This window comes from Hemiscyllium ocellatum, chromosome 10 (assembly GCF_020745735.1).
Source record: "Hemiscyllium ocellatum isolate sHemOce1 chromosome 10, sHemOce1.pat.X.cur, whole genome shotgun sequence".
NCBI lineage: Eukaryota > Metazoa > Chordata > Chondrichthyes > Orectolobiformes > Hemiscylliidae > Hemiscyllium > Hemiscyllium ocellatum.
This window is the reverse complement of record NC_083410.1, coordinates 80945806-80963850: the sequence shown is the minus strand read 5'-3', so window position 1 is coordinate 80963850 and position 18045 is coordinate 80945806. Positions and strand designations below refer to the sequence as shown.

General features: G+C 40.4%; 1 protein-coding gene across 3 annotated transcripts in view; it reads right to left on the bottom strand.

The window, feature by feature from the left end:
- The window catches only part of igf2r (insulin-like growth factor 2 receptor), a 226884-nt gene that overhangs the window by 158999 nt on the left and 49840 nt on the right, over positions 1 to 18045 (bottom strand). For all 3 annotated transcript variants that reach the window (XM_060831661.1, XM_060831659.1, XM_060831660.1), the window contains exons 7-9: positions 8588 to 8702; positions 5713 to 5872; positions 784 to 979 (exon numbers count right to left, since the gene is read on the bottom strand). In XM_060831661.1, the coding sequence (XP_060687644.1) occupies positions 784 to 979; positions 5713 to 5872; positions 8588 to 8702 (471 nt within the window). The remainder of the gene's footprint in view (positions 1 to 783; positions 980 to 5712; positions 5873 to 8587; positions 8703 to 18045) is intronic.

Below are 18045 nucleotides of genomic sequence, written 5' to 3'. Positions count from 1 at the left end.
TAACAATTTCTGCCCGTGAAGTGCCTTCTGATTTGTTACATTACAGCCATAATATAAAGCACAAGCTGCGATTGAACTACAACACAATATTTGAGAAAGTGTTTTCCCAATATTGATAGGTACCAAATTATCCCAATATGCCACACACAGGAATAAAAAAAGTCATTTGAATCATGCACGAACCAATTATTCAGCACTGTCAACAAAGCTAAAATATTTTCTCAATTTTGAAATAAACTGGAATTTGACAGGCCTGCCATTTGCTCCAAATGTTGACAAAATAGTTCCAGCTGAGAAGGTGGTCGTCTTAGGGACTGACGGAAACACTGAACAAAGCTTGTTCTTTGTTAATATAAAGTCAAATTGTTGCAGAAACTCAGCAGGTCTGGCATGTGTGGGAAGAAAGCAGAATTAACACCGAGTCTGGTGATTCTTTCAGAGGCTGTAAAGAGTCAACAGATTCAAAATGTTTACTTTACTTTCTTTGCCAGAAGTAGGTTTTTGTTTCAAATCTCCACCATCCACACTTGTTTTGTATTGTATTTTGTTCAGTACCTTACATAAGGTAAGGGTAACCCAGAGTGCTTTGCAAGCAGTAAAATACTTTAAGTGTAATCACAGTTGCAACATAGGAGGTAAGAGTCAAAATGGAATTGTCAACATGAAAATTAATCCATTACCATTTCAATAACATTTGCTGAGCGTCACATATCAATTTTCCAGATGTCATGGTTACCATTTAGAATGGACAGACACCTTTATCTCAACCAAATGACTACATACCTGAGTGTTTGATTTTGATATCGTCCTGCAATCTTACTGAAGGAAACATCTGGTTTAGTTTGACATGCTGCTACAAAACCTCTACTATCGTGGCAAACAGCAGGGCTGATCTGTCCACACACATTCAGGTAATAATAATATTCATCAGTGGCATCGTCATTCTTCTTGGGGACAACATGGTATGGATTGCTAGATGCTGAACAAAAAAAAAAATTGAAGCACCAAAAGTGAACAGGAATACATTTAAAACCAGAAGCAGTATGAAAGCCATTAAAACAAAAAATGATTGTCAGCTTTGTCAACTTGTTTGCACACGTTACATAAAACGGTCTCAAACTCTGCGACAAAAGGCAGTCAGTTAACTGCAAGCAAACCAAGCCACTAAAGATCTTTGACAAGCTATTTGTGGGGAGGTAAAAGGAAGCATGCTTGGAAGCTCTGGAAGAATTAATCCAATTGATGCTCCTTTCATAAGTATGGCTCAAGTAATTAACATTGCTGAGAAGTCGAAAATCGAGATGATTATTCTTTGTGAAAATTACAAAGTCAAATCACAAGACACCAGGTTATAGGACAGCAGGTTTATTGGAATTCAAGCTTTGGGAGCACTGGTCCTTCAACAGGGCTTTGAAAGCTTGTCATTTCAAATAAGCTGGCAAATAATTTGTCCACCTTAGTCCAATATCGGCATGTCCACGTTGTGAAAAACACAGTTCAAGATGCAATATCAGTTTCAATGTTAGCAATTAGGTTTGACTTCAAAATCCATTTCTGCTTATGTCTAACTATTTTACACAAAATTGCAGTGGTATAAACAAATGACTAATTGATAGCAAAAACAAAAAATACAAAATAAAGCAAACTTTAAAGGAGTAGAGGAATATAGAACACAGCATGCATACATCATTAAAAGGATAGGTAGATAGCACGGTTAGTAAAACATACAATATCCAAGATGTTATTAATAGAGGTGTAGAAGAATGAAAGAGTGTACAACCATAGGTGGTGCACAGTGCATAGAATTCTAAGCACCAGTTTAGGAAAAATGAGAAGGCAGAGATTGCAAAGAAGATTAACAAAATAATGGTTGCTAATATAAAGGCTTCAGTTACAAAGCTAGATTGAAGAAAAGGAGGCCAACGGGATGTGATAGAAGATTTGAAAACTATGAAGGTCCTAAATGGAGTTCTCACTTGTAAAGGTTTGAAGGTGGCAGAGATTTTACAACTGGCAAAAGCACCACAAGGAGGAACTTTATGTTGGAAAGGATTAGGGTTTGAAGGCATTGTCTGACAATATGAAAGAGAAAAGTTTAATTAATGGAGGCAAAATAATTAATACTTATTTAAAATTGAAAGAACTTGCAAGATTTTGCTGAAAGTGAGAAGGATTTACATTGAATTACTCAAAGTACACAAAATAGCTGAATAGGTTTCCTTTGGTTTAACTACTGTCATCCTGCAATAGTTTAGCTATTCTATTTGGCAGGGTTGTAATCATTTAAATGTGTAAACTTTTTATTCTCAATATAAATGTAGCACTGTAAAAGTTATGTTTAAAACAGTCAGATTAATGTTTTTCCTACCATGCACTGCTTTTAACATGCACAATTCAACCAAACCTCAAACCAGAGTAGAAGTTTGAACCTTTTTAAGCACAAATTATGTCCAGTATAAAGTTTCAATGATCTTTCACATGGATTCAAGAATTGAAATGAAAAATCAGTCCCAGAGCAGATCACTTATCTTTTTGGATAGTAGAATAGGTTTAAAGAGCTAAATGGACGACTTCTGATTCTTTATGTTTCTAGTAGAATGGCAAACAAAATTTTAATGTGTATCAATGCAACCTGTTCGTTGAGCCTTCTTTCCATCTGACCAGGGATTTCACCCTCTCTGATGGGTTTATTTAATGTTTCCCCATTTACATGCAGTTACATAATCTTGAATCTCCTCTTCTGAAGAGGTGGTGATTCATCTCCTTGATGAATGATTTTGTATTATTTATTCACTATTGCTGCCAGAAATTGTCCTGATCATCCCTTAGCCTATTCACAAACATACTTTGCTATTCATTTGCTTGGAGAATATTCTACCATTGTGCTTTATGAAAATTGATAATTTAGCTTGATACTGCCTCATCTTTGTTAATCTTCGTCTTTGTATTAATATTCATTTTCTCTGTACTTCCTTTAGCCTCATTTTTACTGTTATGATTTTAATCATGCTTTATTAGTGATTAGTTTAGTTTTTATTTAAGCAATTTGTATTTTTCTGGATTCTATTGAGCACCATTTTAATATTTTCTACTTTTACTCTAGACCAGTTTGCCACTACAGTTGTCCATTTTCTTCATACAAATTCCAATTCCAGCCTTTTAAAGTCAGCTATTCTTTTACTTTATCACCCTGAAAAATTTAACTTGCTCAAATATTATCCAAACCATACATTATCACGGTCACTTATCGCCATATTCCACTACTTCTATTATTCAGTTTCTCTAATTCATTTTCCCATTATCAGTGCCATGCTTTTCTTACTGAGCTTACTAAACCCAATATGCAAGAGCCCTGCAAAGATTGTGGCATCATTCCCTTCTCTCCTTTCCCCAACTTTTGGTTCATTCATTCCAGGTAACTAAAATTTGTGGTGACTGATTTAGAAAATATCTAGAACAACAACCTGTTTGAAGATATTCTATACGCCTCTGGAGCAGGTGGGACTTGAACCCAGTTTCCTTGCTGAGGCAGGAACACGGCTCCACACGATTGTTCAATGCTTTGATTCATCTTCCTAGTTGTTCACTTTTTTTCATCCCACTTTTCTTATTAGGTGTTTTGCAGAGTAATCCTACTTGAACCAACTGACTTTAATAAATCTATTAAGCCTGTCCTTTTGCATTCTATTTTTACTCTTTACCGTTTTCTAATTTGCTGTCTCTAAATGCAACTGCTTCATCTTCTCTCTTTCTAAATAATTAAAGTCTAACATTGAATCCTTAATTGATTTTTCCCCAAAGTCATGCCTCCGCAATCCCTACATTATCTGGTTTCTCAAGATATTACTCACCAGTCCACCTATTTTCTTGGAGACATTAGACATCTCTGAACAGAGTCTACTGCACTTCTTAAAACAGCTGCTCATCTTATTTGTATCTAATGTTTTGTGCTTCTGTTTTCTACAAGTATTAATTTGTAGCCTTCCTTAGTTTAATATGGTCAATGGTCTCTCTTGTTTCACTATGTCCCCTGCACACCCCTCCAAGGGGTTTATTAAAGCCGTTGTCACCTCATGATTTACTTTTTCCATTAAGATATGGTCCCACTCAGCTCAAATGCATCCTTTTCCTGTCATGCTAACAGGTATCCCACTAAAAAACTTTCCCTAAGTATTGAACTCAAAGCAGACCTTCCCCAAATCTTTCAATTTGTATTTAGTGCACTGTACAAGTTTTTAAAATCACTTCATTCTAGTGTCAGTAAGTACATTGAAAATTTACCTTAATAACAGACATTTCAGTAAGTTAGAAAAAATTGAGCTTCCCTAAGCTTTGACACAGAAGTGCATTGTAGGCCAGGAGAGCTCCCAATCTAATTTCTGAAAAGAAACATAACGAATTCTACTCTTTCAACATCTGCATGTGGAGATATCAACAAGCAGCTTGAAGGGACTGGTATACACAGTTTGCTGGATGAGAGAGTAATGCCAACAGCACAAGTTCATTTCCTGTACTGGCGTCTCAACTCTTGCCCAAGATATTAGGGCGGCACGGTAGCACAGTGATTAGCACTGCTGCCTCACAGCTCCAGAGACCCGGGTTCAATTCCCACCTCAGGCAACTGACTGTGTTGAGTTTGCACATTCTCCCCGTGTCTGCGTGGGTTTCCTCCCACAGTCCAAAGATGTGCAGGTTAGGTGAATTGGCTGTGCTAAATTGCCCGTAGTGTTAGGTGAAGGGGTAAGTGTAGGGGTATGGGTGGGTTGCGCTTCGGCGGGTCGGTGTGGACTTGTTGGACCGAAGGGCCTGTTTCTACACTGTAGGTAATCTAATCTAATCTAGAACATATTAATATCTACCACCAGGCCCCTCTCTTTTAATGAGTGAGCAACCCTGGGACTATGGTGATTTTACCTTTCCTTTATCTACAGCCCATGTAATATCACAGCACTCAAGATGTACATAAATCGTGGACACTTCCTTAAAAGCACAGAAAGGCGACAACCACATCAACAGGGAATGTATTCCCTTTGCTAGCCTCATGCGCAGATTTGTTAATCTCATTTAAATTGGTACTATTCCTGAATTTTTTTTAAAATGTATCTACAAGTCAGATAAAACTTTGGGGTTGAAAGCAAGAGAAAAATAGAGTACAATTTTGGGTAATTTTAGAAAAAAATGTATACAAAGACTTCAGTGAAATATGGGCTCTTTAAAATGTGAAAATTGATACTAAAACCAAGAGAATTAGGGTGACATGGCGACTTAGTCGTTAGCACTGCTGCCTCAGTGCCAGGGATGTGTGTTCAATTCCAGCCTTGTGCAACTGTGTGGAGTTTGCGCATTCCCCGTGTCTGCATGGGCTTCCTTCAAGTGCTCTGGCTTTCTCCCACAATCCACAAATATGTGCAGGTTAGGTGAATTGGCCACACTAAATTGCCCAAAGTGCTCATGAATGTGTAGGTTAGCTATGTGAGTCAGGGGTAAATGTAGTATAAAAAGGGCAGAGAAATGGGTCTGGGTGGGTTACTCCAAGGGTAGGTGTGGACTTGTGGGGCCAAAGGGCCAGTTTCCACATTGGGATTCTACGAGAAAATTTAATCTACATTTGTACCATCATTTATTTTACTACTCGAGACACCTGCAGTTATAAGTTATTGCAGGTGTATTGCCTGTGATCATGCATTTATTATTTTGTAACAGTATACTTACCAGGCAATGTGAGGGGAGTCAGATCAATGGAGAGGTCATGCTGGTCACTTACAAGCTTGCAGTTATGACTTTCTAAGTAATCTCTGGGGCAGGCATATTCAGTGACCCATTCAATTTCAAAGCGACAGTTAGTACTCGCTATTAACTTGGGATCTGTACCCTATTAAAAACAAGCATATTTGCGTAAGTCAAAATCATAAAATCAAAAATGCAAATTCTAAAAGTTTTGCAACACCTGAAATAGCTGTATTTGTGAAAACTTTCATGTACTGTAACTGCAAACCAACTTACGCTGCCTCCAAAGTAAAATTAAACATGCCTATTTATCTAGTTCAATGTAATGGATTACGAATCTTATTTTCTCAAATTCAGAAATATGGCAAAACTCAAATGAACATCAAGGATTCCAAGATCTAAAAGTCCAGAAATTGAACAAAACATTGCGTGGAATCCACAGCCACATGTTAAGCTGTCCTTGGACTTGCCAAGAAAGGGATTTTGAGGAGATAGTAAAACATTGCTAGGAGATCAAGGCTACACTGTATCGCAACTTCCATCCTTAAATTAAGAACAGAAATTTCACTTTTTGGCAAGCATCAAAATGACATTAGCAATTTAAGTAAATGTTCATCTTTCTCAGCCACACCGTCACAGCTAAATGCAATGTTGTGCTTTTGAACGAATAATCTAGAATTTAATTTGCAAAATTAATACCAGAATTGCATGTTACATGCATAAAGTCTGTCCTTTTTCTATTTTAAGAATAACTTATTTAACTAAACAGAAGTCATATCCCAGAGAAACAGAAAATACAATAAAGTGAAAACAAATTTAAATTTTAGGGGATGAAACAATAGGAAATCTCAGCTTCTAAAGAAACTTTGATACAATATACCATAGTAACAGAAGTAAAGAAAGCTGATGGGAATGTAAATTGTAAGACCACAGAGCCTACAAAAATAAAGGTAGCTTCAGAAAATGAGCAATAAAGGCAGGTAGGGTATCATGTGAATTTACGAGATTCTCATTTGAGGACAGTAACAAAATGTTTCAAAGACTTAAACCCTTCAAATGTTGATGTTGAAAAATTGTGTGGCCTTACAAGAAACACAGCAATGATTTAGGTGGTCAAGTGGCACATTGTCTTTTAAAGAAGGGCACTGGAGTACAAGCATAAGGAACTCTCGCTTATAACTGTATAGCACTTTAAGACTGCACTTACATAGAGAGAAAAATTGTGTACGGTTGTAAGGAAGAACACACTTGCTTTGAAGCAGTGTAGAGCAGCTGAATTAGACATTACCCGAAATGGATGGGTTTAGCGCCTAATGACAGGCTCAGTGAATTAAGTCTTTCCTTCCTGGAATTTAGAAGAATGACAAATGGGAGGTGATTTCGTTGAAATAAATGAAATTCTGAAGGAAAACCAACAAGGCAAATGCCGAAAGGTCCTTTGCTTGGGGAATTTAGAATACAGATAACTTCAGGCTAAGGGATGGCACAGTGGCTAGCACTGCTGCCTCACAGCGTCAGGGACCTGGGTTCAATTCCAGACTGAGGCAACTGTGTGTGGAGTTTGCACATTCTCCCAGTGTCTGCGTGGATTTCCTCCAGGTGCTCCGGTTTCCTCCCACAGTCCAAAGATGTGCAGTTTAGGTGAATTAGCCATGCTAAATTGCCCATAGTGTTAGGTGCATTAGTCAGAGGGAAATGAGTCTGGGTGGGTTACTCTTTGGAGGGCCGGTGTGAACATGTTGGGCCAAATGGCCTGTTTCCACACTGTAGGGAATCTAATCTTAAGTCTTGAACAATTCAGACCGAACGGAGGAAAAATTTCTTCAAAAGTTAAGTACATCTTTGGAAACTTCTCCCCAATGAGGCTCAAAGTATTCAATGCTCCAATAGATCGAGTCTCAGACAGTTAAAGAACTTGGCGAACTGACAAAGCAGAATGGCGTAGAAGATCATTCATGATCACATTGAATGGTACAGCAGGCTCGAAAGGACAAATGGTTAACTTCTGGTACTCGAGTCTTATTTCAATACTACCTGGTCAACACTAAATTCCAAAGCTCTCAAAGGTAAGGCCACTAAACAATGAAGGAGATATGTATTAATGAAATATTTTTAAAGAGATGTCCTAAGGAAGCAGAATTAGATTAGATTACATTTACAGTGTGGAAACAGGCCCTTCAACCAACAAGTCCACGCCAAGCCTCTGAAAAGCAACCCACCCAGACTCATTCCCATACATTTACCCCTTCACCTAACAAGGGTAAAAAAGATGCTAATGTGACACCCCTATTCCAGTAAGGAGATAAGCAAAAAAAGTAGAAAACTACAGAGGTCGAACTGTTTTATACTGGGGAGGTTGCTGGAGATAACTAAACACTTATTATTAGATTCCCTACAGTGTGGAAACAGGCCCTTTGTCCCAACAAGTCCACGCCGATCCTCTGAAGAGTAACCCACCCAGACCCATTTCCCGCTGATTAATGCACCTAACACTATGAGCAATTTAGCATAGCCAATTCACCTAAGCTGCACATTTCTGGACCATGGGAGGAAACCGGAGCGTCTGGAGGAAACCCACGCAGACACTGGGAGAATGTGCAAACTCCACACAATTACCAGAGGTGGAAATTGAACCTGGGTCTCTGGCATGGTGAGGCAGCAGTGCTAATCACTGTGCTGCCCACAAACAAGTATCAAATTGGTATAATATAAACAGCAATTATTAAATATCTATGGCTTAAAAACTCTTGCAACTGAGGAGATTTAACTGAAGAGATAGTACTATTCCTCAATTATCCCCATCCCACTCAAACGGTCAGTTTTCCACTTCAGTAAAAACATTTTCAGCCTATTTACAAACCTCTCTCCTTCCAGAAGGACAGATTAAAGTAATGGTGACAGCAGGTTTATGATTGCCACAAAACACTGGTGGCTTTCCACTCTCCTTGTATTCTTTGGTATAGTGAAGTATTAATCTGAAACACAAATTGAAGGATATGTTAAAAAGTGCACAGAGCAGAGTGAAAATACGGTATATAGGTCAATGTACAAGTCAACCCCTTATTTTGGCCCAAAAATCTTGTATTTTTCATATAGCTCATGTACAAGTCCACCATAGTTCTTCAGTTACAATCAATCTTTACATGCTTGCCCGCTGCGCTCCACTGACTTTCCAGTCTGCCAGCTGTCACACTCCACTCCAGGTTTTCGGAGTTACTGTAATAGTACGGGACAACTGCCGTATCCGCGGAGTCTGTTTCAGTTCCGCCACCCAAACATTAGAGAATCTTCCCGAACCAGGCAGCTGCTGGGAAGGTAAATTTCCCATTTTATCTATTTTGGCGATAAATATTTATCCCTCAAACAATACCTCATGTGGAAGTCGATTTCTAATTTCAGATTTTAAAAAAAATCAGTCTTCAAAATTTTACCTATACACAAGTATCACTGGACTAATAATCCAGAACTCTAAGCTAATGTATGGGAACACTGGATTAAATTCCACCGTCAGATGGGGAAAACTCTTAGCCAGCAAAATGTGACTATGTAACCAATTTCATAAAAGCCATCTTGTTTACGGATTCTTTTGGAAAAGAAATCTGTCACCCTTACTCGGTACCTGCAACTTCAGCTTTTCAATATTATGGTTGATTTTCAACCGTCCCCTGAAAAGGAATGAGCAAACCACTCAGTTTGATCAAATAGCTACAGTCAGAACAAAGGAATAAAACTGGATGCAGCGCCTGGCATTAAACCTAAGCACCAGGAAGTACACCTTCAAGCACAATATTGAAGACACTGCAAAGAATTTACTACAAAAATAGAAAAAGCTGTCCTGCACCAACAGGCTATTGCTTGACTAGTCTGTAAAAGTATGATTCTGTAATGATTTGGAGATGCTGGTAAATATGACTAGGTCTTATAAATCACCATCTATATCTACCCCATTGATAGGACAACCCACTTAAGATGGCACAGTGCAGTATAAGCAGAGTTATCCTGTGTGTATTGCTATTAAATCAAAACAGGCGAGTTCCTCCTGATTACGACACACCCACTGCCCTCAGTGAGGAATTAGTAAAAGTTGAACATGACTTCAAAAAGCCCAAAAGGTGGAAAGGGCTTTGCACAATTTGGGTGGGAGATTTCAATGTTCACCATCAAGAGTGACTCGTTATCAACATGACAGAGTTGGCAGAATCCCAAGAGGACATAACTAGTAGAATAAGTCGCAAAGGGTGGGAAAGGGGCCAAGCAGGTCTCAAATGTACCTTCCACAGATGCATCTGTCCACACAGTATTGATCAAAGCAACTACTACAGTCCTTTCAGAGACAAAGTCTCAATTTCATATTAAAGAATCTCAACTCCACAATCCAGATTGCTCCCCAGAGCACCCCCCCCACCTTTAAGAAACCTCCTTTTCTTCCTTGGCTTTGTTGACAGACTCTGCCTCCACTGCATTGAGAGACAGATTTCCACAGATTCACAAGCCTCAAGTAGTTTATTTCCCTTTCAGTTTTGAACCAACCTACCTTCTCTCAATCTATCTAGGACTTATTTGAGACTGTCCCACAAGGGGAATCTGTTCAACATCCATCTTAATCTCCTTTGGTATTTCACATATCTCAATCAGATCCTCCATTTTACTGAACTCCAGTGAGTATAAGCCCAAAATATTCAACAATTCTTGTACAACAGCCCTTTCATTCTTGGAATCAACTGGTGAACCTCCTCTGAACTGCCTCCAATGCCAACACATCCTTCCTCAAGTAAGGAGACCAAAACTTGGATCATACTCCAGGTATGGTCTCAAAGTATTATCTAATTGTAACATCACTTTTTTACCTTTTGCAATAATTGCCAGGATTCCATTCACTTTTATTACATGCTGTACCCGCAAACCCACTTTCTGCAATTCATGCACAAAGACATCCAGACCCCTCTGCACTGACACTTTGAATCTGCTTCCCAATTAAATAACAATTTGCTAAGCTTTTTTTCTGGACAAAATCAACAGCCTCACACTTATCCACATTAAATTCATCTGTCAGTTTCTGGTCCATTTTCCCAAGCTATTAATATCCATCTGCAAATTCTCTATCACATCCTACTTCCCCACTTATTTTGTATCAATAGCAAATTTTGCTATGTTACATTCCATTCCTGTTTGTAAATCATTTATATAGATAGCAATAGTCGAGGAGCGACAACTGAATGCTGCAGCACCCCATTAGTTATAGGTCGCCATCCAAAGGGAGGACCCATCTGCATGCTGTTAGTCAGGCAATCCCCTATCCAAGCCAATATGCTATCCTTAACCCCCTGAGATCTAACTTTCTGGATCAGCCTACTATGCAGCACCGTATCAAATGCCGCTTGGAAGTCTAGATATAACACATCCACTGGATCCCCCTTATCCACATGACTGGTTACATCCTCAAAAAATCAAGCACAACTTGCCCTCATGAAACCATGCTGACACTGGTGAATTGTGCTTTGTTGTTCCAAGTGTTTAGTCATCTCCTCCAGACTCCAGCAACTTCCCTAGTACAAAACAGTTTGACTTCTGTAGTTTTCTACTTTTTGCCTATCTCCTCTCTGGAACAGGGGTGTCACGTCAGCATTTTTCCATCCATGGACACCTTTTTAAGAATCCAGTAAATTCTGCAATATCTAACTAATGCACCTATTATCTCTGCTGCCACCATGTTTAATATTCTAGGATGCAGGCCATCAAGCCCCAGTGACTTACCTGCCTTTAAATCCTGCAAGTTTACTTAGTACCTTCTCCTTAGTTACAGTAAATTCACCAAGATCCTCTGTAGTAACTGCAGTTTTTGGTAAGAGATTATCTTCTGTGACGCAGAGAGAAAATATTGGTTTGGTGCCTCTGACTTGAGTTTCCCCATTATTACCTCATCACTGTCATCCTCTAAAGAACTGACATTTATTTTCACTATTTTCTTCATTTTTATGTATTTATAAGCGTCTGGTATCAGTGTTTATGTTTTCTGCTGGCTTCCATTCATCTTAGCTCTTTTCAGGTTTTTAAACAACCTTTCGCTGAGGTTTAGAGTTCCCCCAATCCTCCAGAATGCCACTAGCTTTTACTGTATGATATGCACTACTTTTTGTCTTTACAAAAAGAGAATCAGAGCACTACAGCAGGGAGACAGGCCCTTTGACCCAAAGTGGTCTGTGCCCACCAAAATATCCATCCACACTAACACCATTTTCCTGCAATTTGGGCCATGTCCTTCTAAACCTTTCCTATCCATGTATTTACCCAAATGCCATTTAAACTCAACTTCCACCGATAGCTCATTCCAGATGTGCGCTACCCTCTTAAAAAGTTGTGCCTCAGATTCCATTTCATGCTTTCCCCACTGCCCCTAAACTGATGCACTCTAGTCCTCGATTCCCCAGTCATGGTAAAAAAACTGAGTGCAGTCACTCTCTCCATGCCTCTCATGATCTTACACATTTCTAAAGGTCTCTCCCTCAGTCTCCTATGCTCCATTGAATTGAACGTTGTCATGAGTACCGAGGCACTGTGAAAAGCTTTATGATCTGCCTGTATTGCTCGCGAGACTTAGTAGCATAGATAGTAAATAATAGGGAAACAGTGGCAAAAAACAGGTACAGGGAATGGTAAGAGTTTGAGTGTCCATTCAGTATTCTAACAACAATAGAGTAGAAACCGTTACAAAACCAGCCGGTGCTTGTATTCAGGCTTCTGTGCCTTCTCCCAGATGGTAGAGGTTGTAGGAAAACATTGCCAAGGTGGGATGGATCTTTGAGAATGCTGGGGGCCTGGTAGATTGATTCTATAGATGAGAGATTGGATTTTGTGATTGCCCGGGATGAGTTCACCACCCTCTGTAACTGTCTCCAATCTTGACTAGTACAGTTGCCATACCAGGTAGTGATACATCCAGACAGAATGCTCGCAATGGCACACCTATAAAAGTTGGCAAAGGTATTCGCCGTCATGCCAAATTTCCTCAGCTGCCTGAGGAAGAGATGTTGTTGGATCTTTGTAACCAATGCATCCACAAAGTCCCAGAAAGCTTGTTGTTGATGACCACTCGCAGGAACTGGACACTCCCCATTCATTCCATCTGTGCTATTAATACGTAGGTGGGCATGAGTAACATCCCACCAAAAGTCAATGATGAGTTCCTTAGTTTTGCTGGCATTGAGTGTTAGGCCATTCTCAGTGCACCATTTTTCCAGGTCTTCCACTTCCCATCCGTAGTTTGTTTCATCGCCATCTGAGATTTGACAACTACGGTGGTTTCATCAGCGAACTTGTAAATAGCATTAGTCTGGTATTTGGCGACAGTCATGGGTATACAGTGAGTACAGTAGGGGACTGAGTGTCCACCCCTTTGGGGGGGGGGGGGGGGGGGGGGGGCCTCCAGAGGAGTGTTGGCAAGGATGAAATACTGTCCCCAAACTTCACTGATTGTGGCTTCAGGAAACAAAAGATCCAGTTTGCAGAGAGTGGGGCTTAGTCAGAGATCACTAAGTTTATAAGCAGTCTCACATTGTAGCGTTGAAGGCTGAACTGTTGTCAATGAGTAGGGTTCTTATATAGCTGTTCTTAGTATCAAGATATTCTAGGGAGGAGTTAAGGGCATGTGATTGGCAACTGACATAGATCTGCTGGTCAGATAGGCAAATTGGAGTGAGTCAAGAGGAGTGGGAAGGCTGGAGTTGATTAATGCCATGGCCAGCCTTTCAAAGCACTTCATGACCACCGAAGTTAGGACCACTGGGTGATAGTCATTGAGACATGCTGCATGAGCCATCTTCGGCGCAGGGATGATGTTGACCCTCTTGAAACAAGTAGGCACAGTGGCCTGTATAATGAAAAGAGTCCTAGCTTGTCCACCCTCCAACTCCGTGCATGGAGTCTTGGCAACATCCTTGTAAATTTCTTCTGCACTCTTTCCAGTTTAGTAATACCACCCATCGAATAGCAAGGTGACCAAAACTGAACACAATACCCCAAGTGCAACCTCACCAATAGAGTGTACAACATAACTTTCCACTTCTATCCTAAATGCCTCAAATGGTGAAGGCCAGTATGCTAAAAGCCTTTTTCATTGCTCTACCAGTAACTCCAGTGCACAGAACTATGCACCTAAACTCCAAGGTTTTCAGTTCCACTATACTTATGGCCCCACCATTCATCATGAAATTACTTTGGCTTGACTTCCAAAATGCAAGACCTCACACTTATCTATATTAACTCCATTTGACACCTCAACCCACTTTTCCAGTTGATCAAGGTCCTGCTGCAATTTCTGACAACCTTCCTCACTGTCCATGATTCCTCCTATTTTAGTGTCATCTGCAAACTTAATCATGCCTTGTACATTCTCAAAAATCACTGATATAGAGAAACAGCAATGGCCCAGCACTGACCCGAGGCACCCCACTAGTCTCAGGCCTCCAGTCCAACAAGCATCCTTCCATTATGACCTTCTGTTTCCTAACATCAAACCAAATTTTGTATCCAATTTGCCAGCAACCTCCTGGATTCCATGTGATCTAACTTCCAGAGCAGCATACCACGTGGAACCTTAAAGGCCTTACTGATATCCACACAGATTACATCTACCACCCTACCCTAGTCAACCATCTTGGTCACTTCAAAGAGCTCTAACAAATTTGAGGCACAATCCCCTGCACACAAAGCCATGCTGACTGTTCCTAATCAAATCCTGTCTTTCCAAATGCATCTATCTCATCTCGCGATCTTGCCAAGTAACTTACCTACCACAGATGTTAGGCTTACGGTCGATAGGTCCCAGGTTTTTCCTTGCAGCTTTTCTTGCATAAGGGCACAACATTCACTACCTTCTAGTCCTCCAGGACTTCACTTGTTAACAATGATGCAAAAATAGTCAGGGTCCTTGTCATTTCTGCTCTAGCCTTGTAGTGTTATTCAATATATCTGGTCAGGATCAGGAGATTTAGCCACCCCCTCTGTGATATAGTCTGCCCCCAAGATCCCAAAGTCTTCATATCTTTCTCCTTGTTAAACACAGGAGAAATATTCATTGGAGGATCTCACCCATCTCCTGCAGTTTTTAAGATTAGATTCCCTACAGTGTGGGAACAGGCCCTTTGGCCCAACAAGTCCACACAGACCCTCCAAGAGTAACCCACCCAGACTAATGCACCTGGCTTGCACTCCTTGGACTGTGGGAGGAAGCCAGAATACCCGAAGAAAACCCAAGCAGACACGGAGAACATGCAAACTCCACACAGACAGTTACCACAGGCTGGAATCAAACCTGGGTACCTGGCACCGTGAGGCTGCAGTGCTAACCACTGAGTAATATACCTCTTTGATCCTTGAGGGGTCCTATTCTCTCTGGTTAATCTTTTTCCTTTAATATAGTTTAAGAACCTCTGGCTTCACCCTAACGCTTTATACACTGTATATCTTTCTGCTAGGTGACTATTCCCAAGTTGATTAGTCAATAGGCATATTTAAATCATCTGCAATCACCAGTAAGCCTCAAACCCTCATTATCTCCTGGCTTATATGATGCCCTACTTCAGACGTCCTGTTTGGGGACCTACAAAGGTATTTCTTCCCTCGCGTTTCATTTCCATCCAGCCCCATTCAACATTGTGGTCCCTAGTGTGGCTATCATTTGTTAATACAGCCTTGATAGCATCCTTAACCAATAAAGCAACTCCACTTCCAGCTGAAAATCATGAATTCTGAAGATCACTAAGTCAGACAGCATCCCTGGAGAGAGTATAAGCCAATCATTTAAGTCCAGAAGACTTTTCAGAGTTGAAGTGAAGTGTGGTGGGGACACGTTTTATGCTCTAATGAGGGGTATGGGTGTTGGGTGCTGGTTGAGAAAAGATGGTGATAGTTCAGATTAAGTGATTGTTCTGTCATACTCCCATCCAATGGTGCAGATCCTGCCAGACTTGAAATTTCAGACAGTTCCACTGGGATTTGGGGGTGGGGGTGGGGGGGTGTGAAAGGACAACTGAACGTAGCAAGCTGAAAAGGGAAAGAATGGTTCACAATTTATAAAGGTGTTAAACTGAATGTTAAGTCAAGAAAGCGGTGAAGTGTCTAGTCTGAAAATGAGATGTTGTTCATCCAGTTTGCGCTGTGATTCACTGCAACGCGAGGACAGACACATAGGCATGCAAGCAGTACACTACATTATAGTGACAAACTTCAGAAAGGCCGGGGTCATGTTTGCGCACAGACCATAGGTGCAAAGTGGCCACCCAGTCGGTTTGATTTCTCCAATGTCGAGTAGACCACATTGCTCGTGTATTGTATTTACTGCACCCAGAGGTGAAATGCTGCTTCATTTGGAAGCATTCTTTCAGCCCTTGGATGGTGAGCAGGAAGGTGAAGGACAAAGTACATCTCCTTTTTGGAATTTTGAGTATCCTTGGATATTTAACTTCCAGCCCTGACCTCCCTGTCACTGCATTTCAATAATCTCCACCAGGTTGTACACATTTATTGCTGTGCCGTCAGCTCAAATGTATTCAGAAAGCTGCATGCATTTAGGTACAAAGTTATTAAATAAGGCATTTCCACCACTCAAATCATCCTGGGGATTACTGTTGACCAGAACCTAAACTGGACCAGGCAGACTCTGGCTACAAGAGCAGATCCAAGGCCAAGAACTCTGTAGCAAGCAATTGCCTCCCTTACGCTTGCTAATACTCCATGTTTGACACAATCCAAGAGAATGCTGCTTTTTTGATTTGCACCCCATCAACCACTTTCACAATTCATTCACTCTAATACAGAGTGGGAGCTGACCAGAAGTCTTCCAATAGTACCTTCCAAATGCTCAACCTCTACTTGGGTGGGTTTTTTTTGGGAGTAGTGAGCGGGGTGATACTATGGATGCATGGAATCACCATTTCCCTCCAAGTGTCCCATCATCCTGACGTGGAACGATATCACTCACTGATCCTTCACTATCCAATTGGCTTACCACCTCCTCCAGCGCAATAATGGAAGGGCAATAATGGGAGGGGGTGGGCGCGGCAGCATGCACTGGTGAGAGCACGGTGATAACCAGCCTAAAACAGAACACAATGAAATTGGCTAACAGGCTCTTACATGAAGACCAAAGCAATTATTTAAGAAAGAAACTAGTATGAGCACTTTTGACCTTGATTTGCAAATCTAAAGTTCTTTTGTTTCTTTTTCCAAGGATACCAAATTTCCAAAGCCTTATTTATAAAATCAAAGGAAGGATCAAGATTTAACAGTAAGCGTCCAGCTGTATCAAGCCCTGCACAATCTGGTGCTCATCTACATCACAAGATTACATTACCTACAGTGTGGAAACAGACCCTTTGGCCCAACAAGTCCACACCGACCCCCTGAAGAAAAACCTACCCCCCTATATTTACCCCTGACTAATTCATCTAACATTATGGGCAATTTAGCACAGCCAATTCACCTAATCTGCACAGCTTTGGACTGTGGGAAGAAACTGGAGCACCCGGAGGAAACCCACGCAGACACAGGGAGATTGTGCAAACTCCACAGTCAGTTGCCAGAGGTGGGAATTGAACCTGGGTCCCTGGTGCTGTGAGGCAGCAGTGCTAACCACAGCCACCTTGCCACCCTAACAAGTGTCTCCAGATGCCAATGAGGCAACAGGCTGGAGAAGTGCGTTATAACTCTGGCTCATTAGGCCACAGGTTAATACGGTTAAAAAAATTCCAGTTACCAAGGTGACCAATTACATGCCACATTTTTCAGATTTTAAATAAGTCAAGTCAGCCAGGTTAAAATAGACAGCCAATAAATATCTATCCGTCTAAATATCTCCAAACAACAGAGCACATTCATTCTCTTGTTAGAAAGAGACAAGATTCAAGCACTACTACAAATGAGTTATACTTGAGGGAAAAAAAAATAGAATAGAATGCTCTGGAGCCTTTTGCTCTAAAGGTAGTCAAATCATTAATCAGCCAGTTTCTCACCACTGCTCAATGTCAATTTCATTTTTAATTTCACTTTTACTGCATCTAAAGCTGTACCATACAGGAAATGTTTACCATTCTAAAAATGCAAAAATTAAGTCTAATGGAAAATGAAAGTTAAATACACTGAATATAGCAGATGAATCAAATAATAAAATGCTGCTTAGACCATAAAAATTGTAAAGTAAGTAAAAGTTTCAGAATTTCAGAATTTGCAGTCTCAGAAGGAATATTAAAACATGAACCAATACCAGTTAACTGACCATCTCGCATCTAAAGATATTAACTGATACAAACATTAAATACTGTA